The sequence below is a fragment of the Ammospiza caudacuta genome, chromosome 17 (genome assembly GCF_027887145.1).
Source record: "Ammospiza caudacuta isolate bAmmCau1 chromosome 17, bAmmCau1.pri, whole genome shotgun sequence".
Lineage (NCBI taxonomy): Eukaryota > Metazoa > Chordata > Aves > Passeriformes > Passerellidae > Ammospiza > Ammospiza caudacuta.
Genome location: NC_080609.1, coordinates 13835152 through 13853754, shown reverse-complemented (window position 1 = coordinate 13853754; position 18603 = coordinate 13835152). Strand labels below are relative to the sequence as shown.

At 41.5% G+C, this 18603-nt stretch overlaps 1 protein-coding gene across 1 annotated transcript in view; it reads right to left on the bottom strand.

Annotated features, from left to right (window-relative positions):
• The window catches only part of SDK1 (sidekick cell adhesion molecule 1), a 381148-nt gene that overhangs the window by 92750 nt on the left and 269795 nt on the right, over nt 1–18603 (bottom strand). Inside the window, exons 17-20 of the mRNA XM_058815791.1 lie at nt 17587–17768; nt 10016–10131; nt 6829–7021; nt 3820–3918 (exon numbers count right to left, since the gene is read on the bottom strand). Of these exons, the coding sequence (XP_058671774.1) occupies nt 3820–3918; nt 6829–7021; nt 10016–10131; nt 17587–17768 (590 nt within the window). The remainder of the gene's footprint in view (nt 1–3819; nt 3919–6828; nt 7022–10015; nt 10132–17586; nt 17769–18603) is intronic.

The following is an 18603-nucleotide window of genomic DNA, read 5'->3' as shown; positions in this document are numbered from 1 at the left end:
GCATTGTCCAAAGCTGCACCTGCCCTGACCTCCATATTATTCTTCTATCATAACCAGACTTTCCTTTTTATCTCTTTGATAACCACTTGCCTTCCAAGAACTTTTGAAACTTTCCACTGTCTGATTTGCTCAATTTTACCTCCAAATCTGCTTGTCCTCCTCCTGCCCAGTCCCACTTTATTCTCATTTGAACCCATGTGAACCTTGCTGTGCCAGTCCTTGGAGAGCATGTCTGAAAAGTTTGCTTGATTGCCGCTTTCTTTGTGATTTGACTCAGAGGGTGAAAAAAAAAATACACATAGCTCTTGAATGCCTGTGAAATTGAAGTGAGTGAAAAGGACTAACAGAAAGGAATCCCACTGAGTGAACCATGCACAAGGCAAACTGGCTAGAGAAACTCCCTACTGGGTTCCTGTTCCCATCATCTAAGATGAGGAATTCAGACCAGTTGGAGGGCTTGAAGGGTTTTTTTATTTTTTTTTTAAATAAAAAGACATGATAAGCTGATTAACATATATGAATTGATGCAGCAAAATCCCTCATGGTATTAACCAGCAAGAATGAATCATCTCATGAGCCAAAAGCTGGTGAGACAAATATTTCTGCAAGAGTGTGAGAGGTGTGAGATGTTCTCAGTCCTCTCTTGTGAGCTGCCATCACAGACAGGGATTCATCTTGACCTGATTTTGCATGAGAATGGGCTCAGTGTGCTCACACAGTCACTAATTATGTTTCAGGTGAGGGGGCAGTGATAAAGGGAGGTGATGCTTCAGCAATTCCAGCTACACCACAAATGCTCCTCTGACTTTGCACTGCAGAGGGGAAGGGGAAAAACTCCTGAATGCTCATCTGGAACTGGTTTTAAACAATTATCTGAGTGGGAATTAATTAACTCAGTAATTTACTGATCTCTTGGAAACACTGTGGTGTTTTGATGCTCTTTGAATAGGCTTAAGAATCATTTGCCAGACCAGAGCTGATGTAGCACAGACAGGACTGTAATCTGTAGGAAGATTTTGACAAAGTTTAAGGGCTCTGTTGCCTGAATTAACAGAGGGTGAGCAGAAAGGTGGGGGCTGACTGTTCCCTTTGTTTGATGCTCAGTCAGAGGCACGAAGGAGTTGCAGACAGAAGGACCATCACAAGCACCCTTTTTTTTCAATAGCTGTGGGTGCAGCCTGTTCCAGACAATAAATAACCAGAGGAAGATAAGCAGGGGACTTTTAATTCTCCCTCTATCCATTTGTTGCTTATGGACAATAGAAATTGGCACTCAGCACACACCAGGCAATCTTCAGTGATTGAGATATCTCCTTTCCCATCTGGATAAGCTTAGGTTATACATCAAATGTTGGTGATTATTCTTTGGACATTTTATCTCTTCTCCCTTGTGACCACAGAAGAGACCCAGCTTTCCCGCCCATTAAGCACATAGTCCCTATGTATTTATTTCCTGGGGAAAGAAAGAAAAATGTTCACCAAGAAAAATATCCCAAGTTTCCGTGTAAATTGAAGAAAAGGCAAAGAGGCAGTATTTACTGTCAGGGATTTCAGTCCCCAATGCATAGTTAAATTCCTGTCATATAAAAGATGGGAACAGAAAATCTGTACGTACACAGCGAGCAGACACAAAGCCAAACGCAATCAGGCATAACAAAAACAGATGGAAAAAAAAGTGCTGAAGGAAAGGAACAACAAGCACTGCACCCCCAAGTAGCACTGCAGCCACACTGGGTGGCAGATGGGCAGAACTCTGGGCCATGTGGCTGGTGAGAACACACTCCCTGTGTTACAGATGTGAGCCCTGCCTGGGCAGCACAGCTGGATTTTCCAGAGGGATTCCCCTGGCTCCGGTGTGAGAGAGGACAGGGAAGGTGCCACAGATCTTTTCCCCACACTCTGGCACTCCACAACACACTGCCTAACGGGAACTAATGACCAGAGGAGTTTCAGAAATAATTTTCTGTTGATGTGGAGTAAATTCTCTACATGAGAGCACTACACCCAATCACAAACTGTCCGTCCACATCCAGATCCTCATAAATCAACGTTCGCTGAGGGGACGAGGAAGATACTGAGATTTACAGCAAGAGTAATGGGCAATTTCCCAGAGCAGGTTGGCTGCTGGGCACCCCCTCCGTGCTTCCCTCCTCCCAGAGCCCCTGCAGGGAACAAGAAGGTCCAGTAAAGACATCAATGAGCAGAAATGATGAATAATTGCCTCCCTGAGCACTCAGATCTCCAAGCAGCCCTCTCTAAACCTTTGAGGTGCTCAGGGCATGAACAATTTTGCTGCTTTTCTATCGCAAATGCAATTTGCATCATTAAGGAGGTTTCTTTTTTCCTTATAGACTCTGCTGGGCATTTTCACACTGGTGTTTTGTCATGAAATGTCTTCAGGTGATTCCTTCTGAAACAATTTACCCCAAATACAACCCAGTCCATCATTTGGCTCCATCTGGTTTCAACCCATTCTGGGAGGGGGCAGCTTGTTTTTAGCAAAGTAATTCTGCAGAGCTGCTACCTGCTGCTTAACAAGGAGCACTATTACATCATCCTGGGTGGAGGTACCTAAATTTAAGCACTTGGGCTTGCAAGGCTTTGGCCATCCTCACTGAATCAATACTGCTCTGCTCTCAGGAGTCATTAGGTTCTATTCCCAAACCACTTAAATCAGTGCATATTTCAGGCAGGTTTCCATGGTGGAGAGGCAGGAGATGATCTGCATGAGGACTCCACAAACAGCTCAGAACACACAGCTACAAATTATGTTCGTCATAGATCCAGAGAGGAAAACACTGACAAGGGAAACCCTATCAAAATAATTACACCTGTCAAAAAAATTACACCTCCAGACAATTACACTGATATAATATTTCAGTGGTCAAGGGTCAGAAAACCTGATTTTTTAAACTCCTGAAATGCATTTTTAAAAAATGGTAATGTAATTAAAAAAAATTAAACATTTTAGAACTCTAAAACCAAAATATTTTGATCCACATGAAATTACTTTTCCCCTTCCCAACTACCTCCAGTAATTTAAAATCTGGGAGTTTTTTTGTGCTTCAAAACCTTGAAAACCTTTGTTAAATGGAAGGTCCATCCTGTGCAGCTGCAATAGTTTCCCATCTGAAAACAATATTGCCTCTGTTGATAAGAACTAGAGGTTTCCTCAAGTATTTATACCTTCCTTTATAAAAAAACAATGAAGTTGCTGCTGTTGTATCTAGACTGGCATACAGTAAATAGATAAATAGCTTGTCAAATGGCAGACTCATCAAAGGGAAACAAGAGAACCCTTGTGGTAGTTTATAACAGATTAAATAATGACATGCAAATTCTGTCATGCAGTCCACAGCCAGACCACTTGATCACAGAGGAAGGATTCTGCTGATTTCAGGCTTGGTCTTGATTGCAAACCCCAGCAATGCCAATCCAGACTTTGCAGCTGTGAGCTCTGCATAGGGACCCCCCACCCTTGGGGCAAAGGCCAAGCACGGCCTCACAAATTTCCAAAAATTCAGTAAAGCAGGTGGAGGTCACAGAGGATTTAACAAGACCAGATGCCCTGTGGGGAGCTGATTTCTAACACAAACTGCTTTTCCAGTAAGCACAATCATGAGCTGCCAGTAATTGGAGCTGTACTTTGTGTAACACTCCCTGGTGACATCTCAATTACCCAGAGGAGGGGCCAGGAAACCAGCAACAGCCCAAATTCTCCCTAAATGCTCCACTACACAGTTTTGCACTGCAGAAACACATTCCATCCCCCACACACTGAATAAACAAAAGAATAAAAGCAGAGATAGCAGCTGATACCTGTGATGATGCCATTCTTCTCTACAGGTTCTTGCCAGCTGACCTTGAGTGAGGTGTCCAGAATCTCAGTGAAACTCAGGTGTCCCACAGCTCCTGGCTCTGGCAAATCAGAAAAGGAAAGCTGTTAATGGGTGAACTCCTTAACTGGGATCAGATTCACGTGGCAGGGTTGGGGATGGAGAAATATGGCCCTGAGCTGGGCTAAGGGAGGCTGGAAAGCTCAGTGAGAGGAGAAGGCAAGGTGGGAAGAAACACTCTGGCTATCATCATGTCAATTATTTCACCCAGTCACCATCCCAAGTGTGTGGAGATCTAACAGCATTGCTGTTTTCCCTCAAGGATACCTGTGAGGTGTTTGCCTGCCCTGTTTTGTGCAGCAACACCACCAGCAATCTCCTCACCTGGGAAAGAGCCTTTTCTCTATGCAAGGTGACAGCAAGGACAGAGTCACGAGTCACTGCTTGGATAAATTCCCTCCAAACAACTCTAAAAATGTCCAACATAATGGCAACTGTCTTCTGTGAAATGAATACAAGTGTGTGAAACTTTTTAAAGGGTTTTTATGATGTAGCTCAAGAGCTCTTAAAAATTTCAGCTCCCTAGTGTGCAATGAAAGAGCATAAAATGGAATGACTGTCAAGAATATGCCATCCTCCCTCAATTTTGATCTTCAGGGGAGACAACCTGACTGATTTTTGATCCAAATGCTGTTCTGTCCTCAATCGAGGCACTGGAAAAAGGAGGTTTTGTTCACTTGATATTCACTGTGCTTCTGTCATTGGATGCCTGCCCGAGTATCCTCCAGCTCCACTAACATCAGTTGGCAATTTCTTGTCTGCAATTTCATGTTTTGTTTCCTCTTCAATTTAGTCCAGCCTCTTATTCCCCTCCAGCTATGACAAAAAAAGCCCAAACCCTGCCGTAGGTCAGCTACAACCCCATTTGCAATTCTGCAGTCCCAGGGAGGAAAATTCCCAAACCCACTCTGCAGTACCCAGTAGTCAAAGCACACAGAAGAACTGCTGAGCCCAGGAATGCCCAACAAGAGCATGGAATTATCACAGTTTGGGATTGTGGAGCTGCAGATATTGAAACCACACACTCACAAAGCTTTGCTCCAATCAGGCCCTGCAGTTGCAGCCCAATTTTAAAGTCATCAGGAAACACAGGAGCAGGTGGGTCCAGGCCAGGTTTTATCTGACCTCCAGCTTGTCAGCTAACAGATCCCTGTTTTCCTAAAGGATTGCCTAACTTTGCTATCCAGACAGAAAATGATCACCTGTGAACGTGAATGACAGGCCTTTCAAATCTTTTTTCCCACCACATAAATCCTGAAGCAACTCAGCTTCAAGGAGTTCTCTGCCAAGATGCATTACACCATCCTGCACAGAACTTCTCCAGCACTGTGAAAACCCAGAGAAACAATTCTGCAGGATTTATAAATAAATAAATCAACCCTGCTCATCTCTCCTGCTGAGGCTCCTTGCAGCATGTAGCTGGACACACCAAGAAATGTCTCAGATTATCTAGAAAATACAATGGCTCTCTTGGTTTATGTTTCCTGATGGAATTCTCTTGTGTTTAAATCAGCATAGGATCCCAATATTTCCCTGAGAATGCCTCAAGGAGCCAGGGCAATGACTCTGCCCCTGCTCCCACTTTGTGGAAAGCATTTAAGGTTCATTTCTGCAGCCATTCTTTCAGCAGAAATATTAAAAGTCCCTTTTCTCTTCCCAGCTGATAAATTTTTGTGAAATCCAAGGAGTTTTGTACCTTTGGTTTCTCACCCTTCTGCACTCACTGAGATCAACCATGGGGTTCTACTGTGCTGAGAGGGAGAAGACAGATGAATTCAAACACATTTACAAATCATCAAAAGTTAAAGCTAAAGCTTTTTTCCTTAGGAAAATGGGCAAAAAAGCTGATAATGCAGCTGATAAAGCTGATAATAAGGAACCTAATACACGTTTCTCCTTCCACCACACCTTTTGCTTTCATCCCAGACACACAAGCTGGAGTTCAGATTAGTGGTTCCCACAGATTTCTGGTCCTTAAATTCCTACCTCTGGGAAGCAGTTCTAGTACATAGAGGAGAGTAACCACACTAGGAAAAATCCATGGAAGAATAATTTTCTCCAGGTTCCTTCAAAAGTATCTCATGAAAAATTGGATTAGCACTTTAGCCTCATTCCTGTGAATGTTAATGACAATTGGATTCTCCTTTACGGGAACACTGACTAACCCAAAGGATCCCTATTAAGTCAGAGCAGTATTTCTAAAAACAATATCTTAATGGATGAACGAGACACTTTTTATTCTGGTTTAAACCTGCAAATGTGCAGCAGTGTTTATGATACTCCTGAAGCACTGGCCAGAGCCAAGATCACTGTGGACACAGTCAATTTATCTGTATCAGACACACACTGCACTTGTTAGGCCCAAATATGTCTTGAGAAAACAACTTTGGCCACAGAGACCAAGCCTTTTTCTGATGCAGGAAATAATTTACATTCTAAACCATTCAGTTCATTTTATTTAATTCTGCCTCCAGTTTTTCAGGATGCAAGAAACTGCCTTGCTGTGATCCTGGTTCTTTCACAGAAACACTTGCAATGTAATATAGATACAGACATTTTCAATTTATTGAGTAACAGCAGGAAACAATTGTGAATTAATCATTGACCTCCACAGGAAGTTCCAGTGCTCAGTTCCTAAGAAGATCAATTCATATTTATTTGGGTGCCTGAACATGGATTTAAGAGCAAAAGGATTTGCAGACAATGCATTATGTGTTGGCTGAACCAGACTATGAAGCTCTTAGCTAATCATCAATATAAAAAAAATTCATCCAGGTTTAGTCCATAATGAAACAAAAAAAAAAAAAAAATCAAATATTTGCCACAGGCTGAAAGAACATCCATGGAAAACTGGCTGAGATCACATGAGAAGAGATTGCTGTGAAGCCAAGGCCGAATTTTAAGCAGAGAGGTTTAAAATTGGGGTACTCACTGTCCTCCAGGGTGCGCAGGAGCTGGGGAGGGCTCCGAGGGCCATCCCCTGGGGTGGTGAAGCACAGCACTGAGGTGTAGTAGCTGGTGAATTTCTTCAGGTTGGTGATGCAGCCACTGTGGACCCCATGGAAATCCGGAGCAATGGTGACCACGGTCGCACTCTCTGGATCATCCACCGGCCACGCCAGGAGCTGGGAGATTCAAACAGGGATGAGCTCTCATTAGAGTTGTGTCTGTTTGGAATCAAAGTTGGTTTGGCTGCCAAAACCATCTTAATCTGATTGCAAAGAAGCAAGCAATGCTGTTAAAGCACTGTCAGCCCTGATGCTGAACAGATGGATGCAGCTCTGTGACACTGGAGGGATGTCTGTAACACTCACTGCTGATGGGGATCCACCAGCACTGCAATGTACCACACTCCATGGCTGCTGCTGAGCAATGCCAAAATTATGGCAGATCATTATTCAGATGACACGAGCCTTTTGTCTCATCAGCCTGGCCAGTCTCTGCTGCTGAAAGCACGCAGAAGGAAGAAAAGGACTTTCAGTGCTACTCTGTCATAAAAGCTTTATCTTGTTTTCTTTAAAGATCCCACAGTCTGGAGAGGTTATTGGGATCAGAGGGAGAGAGATGGGGACACACACCCTCCTGCCCCTGCCAGAGCTCCCCCACACCCCAGTGAGCAGCCCTGCCTCACAGGCTGGGAGCATTACAGGCTCAGTGGACTGGGGACATCCACGCTGTGAATGATTCAAGCGGTTCTGGAACTACAGAAAGAATAGAAAAACGGTTGTAAAGATGATTACTACAATTTTCAACACCTGAGTCCCAAAAGTTAGACTCCTGAAGACATTTTCATGCATTTAAAATAGGGTGCTTGTCAGAGGAGCTGAGTCTTGCAGGTTTCATTCATCTCAGTGGATGTTCTGGGCGATCAATATCTCTGAGAGTGCAATACCTCATGTGTAGGTACCTAAATGAGGACTTAAAAAATTCATTTTTGGCAAACGACTTTGAAATTCTGAAACAATTTTTGAAATAGCCTTAAAGGCTTAGGGGTCTAAAACTTGAAAGTGTCTATGAAATTTTTATTTTGTCCAAAAATCCTTATAATGTGGCTTACAGGAGAATGTTAAAATTTCAGGCCTGACTCAGTATCTGTTTAAATCATGGTACCTGTATTGATTTCTGGCTCATAAACATGAATAGATACCTGAAATAAATAAGCCATATTTGACACATTCAGCCAATGTCTAGAGTCTCTGATAACCAGAAAGCACAGTTAGGGGACTATTAGGAGTAATTTTGTTAGGAATATTTCATATTGGAGAAAGTGCACTTTACAACTTATTGAGATGCAAATAAATTTCAAAGAAAAGAAAAATGTATAATGGCTGAAGAGGAAAGTAAGTTTTATTTTCTTTTCTAAATCACCTCTGTGCATTACGATTGGCATTTATAACTTTGGAAGACTGAACTCTTGAGCGCGTGTTTGTGAGGAAATGTGTGCAGAAAACACAGGTGAGCAATTCTGTCAGTTAAAGGAAAAAATGGGTTTAATCCTTAAGAAAGGCAAAGGCCTGGCTTTGACTACTAGAAACTTATAAATCATACAGAAAGCTACTCTAGAAACGAGTGACAGAAATGATCTCACGCAGTCTTTGTACTGCAGTTCCCAACCCATGGGAGAAGCAGGTTGGTAAAAGCTATGGCAATCTACTGCAATCAAAGAAATACAAATTTTGCAAATTTCAGAAGGTTTTATTGGCCACTGACAGATACAAACGACAATTTTACTTCTTTTATAGCATTGCTGAAGAAATTGAAACAAAAATTAGAGGTAGAACTATGCAATGAGATGAAGGACCTTTACACTGAAACTCTGAATATAACAGAGAATGAAAATTTGAAATAAGACTTTTGCAAACATGGGTTCACTATGCTTGGATCTGCAGCAGAAAATTACAGTGCACTGCAGTCCACTGAACCCCAAAAGTGCTTTTATTCTCCAGAGTCTGAACAGAAGCCAAGTGCTATTTCTGTGCTGGAGTTCCAGGGTATTGTGCTGCAGCCCTGTCAGTCACTGAGCCTTGAGAGCTATCCCTGCCAGAAGCAGACACACACATCTCCATGTATTTATTTACTTCTTCAGCAGTGAGATTCTCAAACCACTGCTGGCCCTCATGAGAAATACATTGGTTTGGGCAGAAATACCAAAATTCCCATGCATATCTCTGTCTCAGTTCTCTGTCACTCTGAGACATTCTTAGAGAAGGATCAAATCTTCTGAAACATCTCAAATCCATGTACAATCTCTTAATTCACAACTTGTCTTTTGAACTACAACATCCTCCTCAAATCACTCCACCCAGCACTCCAATCAACCTTGCTCCTCCCTGCTCATAGACCATACTTCCCTTTTCCTGCTCTGAGATTCCGGCAAGATTTCTCATTGTTCTCTCTATGGAGGTTTTTAAACCCTTTATTTATTATGCCCTGACTGCTGAATCACTGATGGAGGCTCTGTTGAGAACAAACCACCCTACCCAGCTCCTCAGCAAACACTCCACTGGGCAGAGGCTCTGCTAAGCACTCTCCGCTCTGTGCACTCCAACAGATGTTGCCTGATTAATAAATTCTACATTCTCAAATCTCTCAGATCATCACAGTGGGAAAGTCAAGGCAATTATTTATTGTGATGCCTTGATTCCCAGTGAAATAAATGGTGATTCTGCATTAGCATAAACAGAAACCTCAAGGTTGGTTTTCAGCGCCACAATGACATGTCTCCTGAGGTGACTTTCCAAACTGACATGGAATTGCTTTCTGGCTTTGGAAACTCTCCAGGAAAATGACAAAAGTATGAGGACTTCTATGCTATGACACATTCCCTTTTCAGAACTTACGTAAATTGCAAATATTAAAATCATGTAATGGTTTGGGTTGGAAGGGACCTTGAAGATCATCCAGTTCCAACCTCTGCCACAGGCAGGGACATCGTCCACTATCCCAGGCTGCTCCAAGCTCTGTTAGGAGCAACATCTGCTCGCTTCTCTCTTTATCTTACCTCTGTAAGCTGCTCCTGAAAGCACAGAGTCACTTTGGAGATTCAGAGATCATAAAGCTGAAGTTCCCGAAGAACACCAGGACTGTTAATGCAGACATTATTTGAAGTGTGTACTCACCTTGTAGCCTTGGTTGATGCCGTTGATGAACTGCTGGGGTGGAGGGTTCCAGAAGAACTGGATGGTCGTGGAATTCACCGCTTCAACCTGCACGTTCTGAGGTGGAGCTGTGGGCACTGCTCCCAGGAGCAGAGAGGGAACAAAGCAAAAACAGAGAGGAGAGGGAATGAGAGGAAAAAGAGAAAAATGAACACAGAACCCACGGAGTGTCACTTGCAAGTCACAGAGTAATAACAACCTTGAAAGAGGGATGTACTTCCTGTGCAGCAGCAGTGATTTGGAAAGCAGGGTAATTGGGTTAATTTCTCATCCTGTGATGGAATTGGAGATCCCTTCAAGGGGTGGAGGAGAAATGGCTTCTGCAGCTTATTATCCTGCAGAGGAGTTTCTCAGAAAGACTTGAGCCACGTAAGGATAGGTGAGCACAGCTCTTTCAGTCATCCATGAGTGCATGGAGAATGAAGAGTTTCTGAGAAAAATTTCTTGAGTCCCTTAATGCTGCTCAATTCTCCAGATCAGACAAGAAAACATGGAGTTTGCACAATTAAGGTTTTAATTGTGAATTATAATCTGGCAACAGCATCTGTTTATTATTTACTGCTGTTTAAAGGATTAGGACCAGTCATATCACATGTAGTAAAGGTTTTTCTTGGGAATTGAGAGTTGTTCTCATTTTATCTTGATATGATATGCATTCATGTATATTGAATTGATTACATATATACTGAGCCAATACATCCTCTAATCTACTGAAAGTTGCATAAACATTTTATGCCAAGGATTTAATTAGACAGATGTTTTCTCAATATAAAAGCAAGCACGGAACATAAAGGCATGCTGCCTTCAAACAACCAAAACCAGCACTTAAATATTTCACCATTTAATAAAATGTCTCATTCCAAGCAATTTCTTCAACTTACTGCTTTAAGATGTCATTTCTACAGTTCTCAGAGGAAAGAATATTAATAGACAGGCCTATTTTTCTGAAATTATCAAGCTTATAGTAATTTTAAGAAGAAAACTGCTATCTGAGTACAAAAAAATGGACTAAGACACTTTAAATCCCATAAAATAAGCTTAATAATGCTTCAAAAATATCACTATTGACAGCCATGTGCATTTGTATTCTACGAAAGAGGAGCTATCCACAAGTGGTTTTGAAGCCTGGAAGCCTTTGTTCCTTCTGCTTCCAAGGGAAAGTTTCTACCAAAGCCCAATGATTTGTGCTTCTAAGGAGAATCCACGATTCCCACTGAGAAATGGTGGTTTCCTCCACACTTTTCAAAAACAGGGCAAAAACTTTTCAAGTTCCAAAGCACTTTTTAGAAGATGAGTCTTTGTATGGATAAGAAATGAAGAACAGAAGTTCAAAAATGCAAAACTGCCCCTCTTCCAACCAAAAGTTATTACTTGTTTGGAAGAGACATAAAAGGGCATTATTCTAGCGCTGACAATATAGTAAGACAGGACAGTGCACGCTTACCAGAGATGTGCACAGCCCAGAAAAATCAACACAGAAAAATGGAGAAACCCTCAAGGACGTCAGGTTTGAAATGACAAGAACATCCACTCCCATGCCCTCTGTCACTAGAATTCCCTGAAGATTGTGCCATGGCTCCACAACCTCGCTCTGCAGCTTTTTAAACCTCAGTAGCTGCGTATTAGTCAGAACCTTCTTGCCCTAATTTAAAACTTGATGTGACAATTTATGAACTATGCATAATTATTGAGTTCTGGAAGCAGAGTTTATCTGATAGTACTCTAAATTTTCATTAGAATCTAGGCCCTATTTCCTGCCATGTATCATAATTCCCTGTGTACTTTTGGAAGGTTATACTATTATCTGAATGACCTGTAGACATCATAAAGTTTTTCTAGTTAAGAGATTCACCAAATCATCCTGAGATACAGTCATAAATATTGAAGTCACTCTACAGTCATAATGAGTTGCTTTGGCTACAGTCCCCCACTAAATGCATTTTTTTTCTTATTCATATTCGTGATGAAACTGTTTATTATGAGAGCCACAAGATATATTTGAATCTGCTTTTGTGTGCAATACCTTGTATAATTAATGGTTAACATGCATAATTCTTTTTTAAAAGTCAAAATTCTTACTTTCCTGCACATTTGCATATTCAGATATTGTAACTGTCAGAGATTGTTATTGCAGAAGAAAATTGTGTTACAGGTCTTCATGTTAGTTTGTTATCAGAAATTCACCAGGATATCACTGATAGATTCATCTCCTCCTGTCAGGAAAGCCAAATCAACTGAGCACCACCAAGCTCCAAGTTTTCCTTTGTGGAGCTCACAGTTCTCAAAAGAGCTCAGGCAAACACTTGAAGATAGGTTTATGACAGTTTTAGGAATGTGGATAACCAAATGCATTAGTTATTTCTTTTACAAAGGAAATATTTTTTGTTCATTAGGAGATAAATTTCTGAAACAAGAATATATGGTCATAGCAGAGAAAATACCTCCTGTAATATGAAAAGTGGGAAAAATTATGAACAGAAAACATAAAACCTTCAGAATGTTGGAAATCATGATTTATATCACATTTTCTCCTTGGTTATTTTTATTGAAAAATCAACATCTGCATCTCAATTAATGCATTTAAAAGATGGAAAGAACATGGTCCATCTGATTTGCATAAGCTTAATTATACTGCAGAAGGCATACTGTAATATATTTTTATATTTTTAATCAGTAAAATATTGGCATTATAATCTCAAATTTACTTCAAAGTGCCAGTATAATATTCTCCTTTTATGTCCTGATATTAAAGGTTTCCTTGGGTATCTGAGCACTTCTGCATTTTAAAAAGAATAGAAGTTTGAGGGAAGCTAAATCAGAATTGACCTTCTGGTCACTTCAAAACTCAAATACTTTTCCAAGATCATGGAGAGTAACTTCCTGAAGCTTTGGCTGTCTGCACAGGGGATTTTCTAATTTAGTGGTAGATACCTGTCCTCTTCCTACAAATTTGTTGTCAAGATGTACAGAAGCTGCCAATGTCAAACAGGTGCTTCAAGAGTAATCCCCAAGTATTTACACTCCCAGCTTTTAAACCTGCACTTCATCATGTCTGCAAGTATTCCAAAGCCATCTCACACTGGAGATCCATCTGGGAGTCATCTCAGAGCTGCAGATCAAATTGGTCAGACACAACCAACTGTTACTTTGCTCCTGATAAAGTTCATGTGCTTGGAAATCTGCAGAGAGCTCAGCCCCCGGGACTGTGGGTTAATGTACAGCATTCCAAGTAGAAAAGGTCATGGAAGCACTCTAGATAAAAACCATTAAAAGGGTTTCACTGACAAGATAATTGAGAGGAGACAAGGCACTGAGGTTAAGCATGTGTACATGGAATTATTCTGTCTCTGGCCATGTGCAAACAGCATGGAAATCCCGTGGAGTTTCTGACTGCCAGACTCCTGCTCCTAAATATAGATCTTCAGCACAGCCTTGGAAAAAAGGCTCCTCTGGAGCTCCTGACCTTTGAGGTGGCAGCTTGCCTGTCTCAGGCTTGTTTTCCTCTAGGTGAGGATTTAGATGTTCCTTTAATGCACCAGCCTCAGGTGCTGAGCTGCACATCCCATGGGAGCGGTGGGGATGTGGAGCTGTAATTCCTCCTGGGAAGCCTCTTCCCTCTGCTCCCTGCTGGTGTTCTGGGCTGTGCTCTGAACTGCAGTGGGTGCCTAGCAAAAGGGGTCTCTGTAACACTACACATCTGAACATCTGAATTCTGAAATTCAGCAGTGTGAGATTTGGCACTAACTGATGAGTTGGGCTTCTTGTATCTGGGAAATGCCTCCTTCCTTTCCTGCATGGCTCTCACACAGACAAGATTTTATTTCTTTATTAACAGCTGGGGGCCTCTCTGAAACAACTGCTAATTCCATCACCTTGGGAAATAATTTAAAAATAAAATAAAAGCAGTAGATGGCAAATGACATCTAAGCAAGATAAAACCCCCCAGCCACTACAACTCCAACCTGCTTCTGCACAGGAGCAGCTGGGCCCAAACAGCCATGGGTGCTCCAAGGCTATTGGAAGTTTCCCAAAGGAAATGACAGAGGATCTTTAAGGTGCTTTTGCTAAGAAAACCCGAGGGAAAACTAAGGAAAATATCTTTTCACTGAGATAAAGTAAATGGTTGCAGAGGACACTCTGCAGTCAGGGATTCCTTTTTCAAGATTATTTCCTACATAAAGCAGGAAGCTTTCAGTTAACTGGTTTCCTCTGGCTCTTCCACACATTTTTCTGATTCATCTCTTAGTGCCTGAGGAAGAAGCTGCTTTGGACCTGGCTGAACAGACTCCTCTTGCTTTTATCCTTTCCACACCATCAAGACTCACTAGTCTGGTAACTTTTACTCAGGAAGGGCCTTTGCTCAGACCTTCTTGGCCTGGCAAGGTGTCCATGCACAACAAAGAAGGAAAAACAAAACAACATTCAAATACATGTCGAGATCTGTGAACTTTGGGACATAAGACTGGCTTTTGAGATATGCATCAAAAGAAAGACATGGCACTAAAAGCAGAAACAGAAGTGGTTAATGTCAATGGAGAGGCTAATGGAAGAAATATCTCTACTTGTAAACCTTGCCCTGCCTAAATCTAAATAACGGTGGGAGTTTTTCAAAGACAGAGTTCAGAGATATTCACAGTGGTGAGATAAAAGGGATGGACCCAAAGTAAGGGGTGGAAGTTGCTGCTTTAGCAAATCAACCTGCAAAAGAAGGCAAAGATGCCCAACAGTACAGAGCAGAGACAATATTGTCACTACACAAAGATGTTTATACCTTCACAAAGCTGTTCTTACATGAAAAGGTATTGGGAAACTTCAGGTTTTCATATGGCAATGAGAAGTCCTGCAGGACAATGCTTAAATAAGTAAAATTGCCCTTTGCAGAGGGCTGGCACAAATCCCTGTGAAAAGTAACATCAAAGCAAGGAACAGCTGGAGAAACTCTGATGAAGAAAGACCTATATATAAAGAGCATCAAAGGATTAGGCTGAATATCACTCTGAAAAGACTTTCAAGATTTTAGAGACAGTCAACCTGTCTGACCCTTGTGCTGGGATATTCAGGGCTCTGCCTGTAAGTTCTCCTGACATTTTATCTCACTAACATGCACCAGTTTCCCCCAGTTCAGATCCATCAGCACCTCATGAGCTTGGCTGTGTTTTGGAAGTTGGTGATTTTTGAGGAGCTTGGAGCAGCTGATTAGTTTTCAGTGGCTAAAGCAATGCCAGAGGACTAATAAGGGATTAATAGACTAGCTCCTGGTATAAATCCACAGCTTATATGGGCAGTCAATAGCCCCTATGACAAAGGTGCCAATATGCTGATGTGCTCCTGGGGTTCATTTCCTCCCAGGCTCTGCCTGCCCTGCACATTGATGAGTGTGAGGGATTTTTCATCTCAGACAGACAGGTTCTTGCCAGCACAGCTCACATAATTTAATGCATGTCAGAGCAGAGACAGTGGTGGTGTGGTACTAGGAAAGGGGGATGGATGGGAGTGTGTGTCTTTGACATTTATCTCTGCTCATATTAAAATCAGAATATGATTTACAAGGCAGTTTTACACATGGCTTTTTCTTACTCCTGCTAGTTTGGTTTAGGAAAAACATTCTGGAGCAAGAAGCAGTCACTAGATTTCCCCGTCTTTTCTCAACTACAATAAACATAAAGGAGCAGAGATTTGGACAGTAGCACATTACATATGGAGACTGGATATTAATCCAGTTTCAAATTGTATTTATACCAGCCAGTCTTCCTTTTTAGCTCTAAATGTAAAAAGACTTCAAACTCTTTTTAAAACAGGACATATCCTTTTGATGAACCCAGCAAGGTTCACCAGGAAGTGGCAGCATCCTTGAGGTAGTTATTAACAGCTATTAGCAAATACCAATATGAAATAAATCAGAAATATCCAGGTTTTTTTCTATGTCTACCCAGCACTGAGGAATTACATGAAGCCAAAGAGGCCATTGCAGGTTGGCCTGAAGTCTAAACACTCTTGCTGATTAACATGAATGCAGGACTGACTACACCTAATTTATAACAGAGGATTTATACCCTTATAAATGACAACAGACAGCCAATCAATAAAGGATGATAATAACTGCACATAATATCAAGGGAAATTAGAGTCAATTACAGGGTTTAAGAAAAAAGAGCGTGAAGTCCAAACCTGGGCCTTAATAGATGGAAGGTTAAGGTGCTATGATAGCTTAAAATGTGCAAATAAACAGGGTAATGAATTACAAGCATAATCACAAAAGGGATTCAAATTCTGTGGGCAAACCAATTCTCTGCAGAGCTTGGGTGTTTAAGTGGGATAGAAAACATTAATCCTGGCTGAATGAGAAGACTTCAAGAAAAACATTTCAAGGTCTGCTATAAATACTTCTAGAATGAGGTTGAGTGTGCCTAGGCTCCTCTGAACTATGAGACTTTATATGCCCTAAGACAAAATATAGATAGTTCATTCCCCAGTTGTTGTGGTTAATTAATGTTGCATATGAATAATCTGTTCTTAAAGATCTCCCTACACCTCAAACTGTATCTAATCATGTTATAACCTACTCCTAGTAACAATTAACAAACAGCTACATCTTCTTCCCTGATTGAAAATTAACTGATGCACTGTAAATCTGCTAGTTTTTAAAACAGTATAATTGTTTTATGACCAGCAAAGTAGAGCCCATGTACTGTCCAGTGCTCAGCATCCAGCACAACCCTGCAATTATGGGAATATATGGAAGCCTTAAGGACCTGGCACTTAATTATCCTACAGATTTTTATACCAATCTAGAGGTGTAAACATGCCTTACACTGGTTGTAAAAAGTAATTACATATCCTTTTGTTGGTGTAATTTATACTCTTCTTAAAGCACTTAGAAAAGTGTGGAGGAGCTGTAGCATAAAAATCAGGGCTTTACAGATCATTTTATCTTCTCCTTTAAAGTATCTGCACCATTCCTGAAATGCTTCAGAACCCTTTCTCCACAGGTTGTATTTCTCTCTTGCAATTTATTCCATATTTCTAAAACAAGGTATTCTGTGATTATCAGAACTAACGCAGCTGGTTCACTCTATCTCCTATATTGCCTATGTAGCATCTTGCATGCCTTGGCCATGATACAACCAATTCCCTGCCATATTTTCTCCAACTCTCCTGGCAGGGTAACCTCAGCCCCTGCCTGTCACAGGTCCCATAAATCCATTCCCCAGGACCTCAGCTCTCATCAGCATTTCTATTTATTACTTCTGCTGCAGCTGACTCTGACCTGCAAGTGTGCCAACACATCATCACAAGGGTCAACAAAACAGATAATTTTTTATTTCACTCCCAGCTTTTCCTACAACAGAGACAGAGCAAAGACTGGGCTCTGATCTGGCACTTGAAATTTGCAGGTGCTCCTGCTCCAAGCTGCCTATCAAATTTGGCTGAAGTGACCACTGATTTCCCAGGCTCTAAGGTGGGATTGCCAGCAGCACATCCCCTGAGGAAGCTGTGGGGTGATCAAGGAGATGCTGCTGGGGTTTGCTCACCTCCCTGCAGTGTGTACTCTGTCACAGGCCTGCTGAAGGCTCCCAGCCCAGCTCCATTGTAGGATGCCACCTGGATTTCATACTGGGTCCAAATGATGAGGTCTTTGACCAAGCAGTAGTTGATTTCTGCACTGGTGATGTTTTTGTACTGGTACTCCCCCGGGAGGCCGGCCAGGCGATACCTGCCATATGGGGAGAAGAATTAGCTGGTTAATGAGATGCTATCAATTAGAGAAAATATCCTGGCTGGCAAAATAGCTTCCTTTGTGAAGAGGCAATATGCAAAGTTTTACAGCAGAATTTTACCAAGAATAATGAAAAATAATCAGGAGGAACATAGGAACTCCTGATAAGACCATATCATGTTTGACTGCTATAGTATTTATAATCTGATCTCACTGAGATTACAGGCTCAGGGCTAAACAAAATGGGTATTTTATCCTGTTTTATGGTTGCAGAAAAATTACAGCTTTTTAAATGTGGCTTGTCTAGTAAAAGCTGTGATTTAGTACAAAAAATAGCCCAGATGTGATTTTTATCAGAGTGCTGCTGTAAATCAGCCTGAGAAATTGTTTTTTTCCCTTCACTTCTGAAATCTGAAAAGTAAGAGCTCAGAGGGCTCTGACCTCCTGGGATCTCAGCCCCTGGCACCCCTGGCTTCCACCAGAATTTACTTCAGAGAATAATTAAAATAAGGATTGAACACAGTTGAGACTGAAGGGTTGGGTAAGCACTGGAGTTCCAGGAGAAGGGCTGTGTCAAACACAGGTGGCTGATAAATATCCTGAAACTCTTTCTGCTGAGACACGAGCAGCTGAAACACTAAATATATTTTCCCATGCAAAAACTGTATTCCAGAAAACAGAACCCCTTTGATGTGTCTCTTCAGGCCAACAAACTACAGAGAAAAACTAAATTACAGAAAACAAACAAACCTTGCAAATCTGTGAATGTGAATAATACTGTTTGTTTTCCTTCCTTTAGGAAAGTGGTACAGTGGATGCTCACAATATGCTA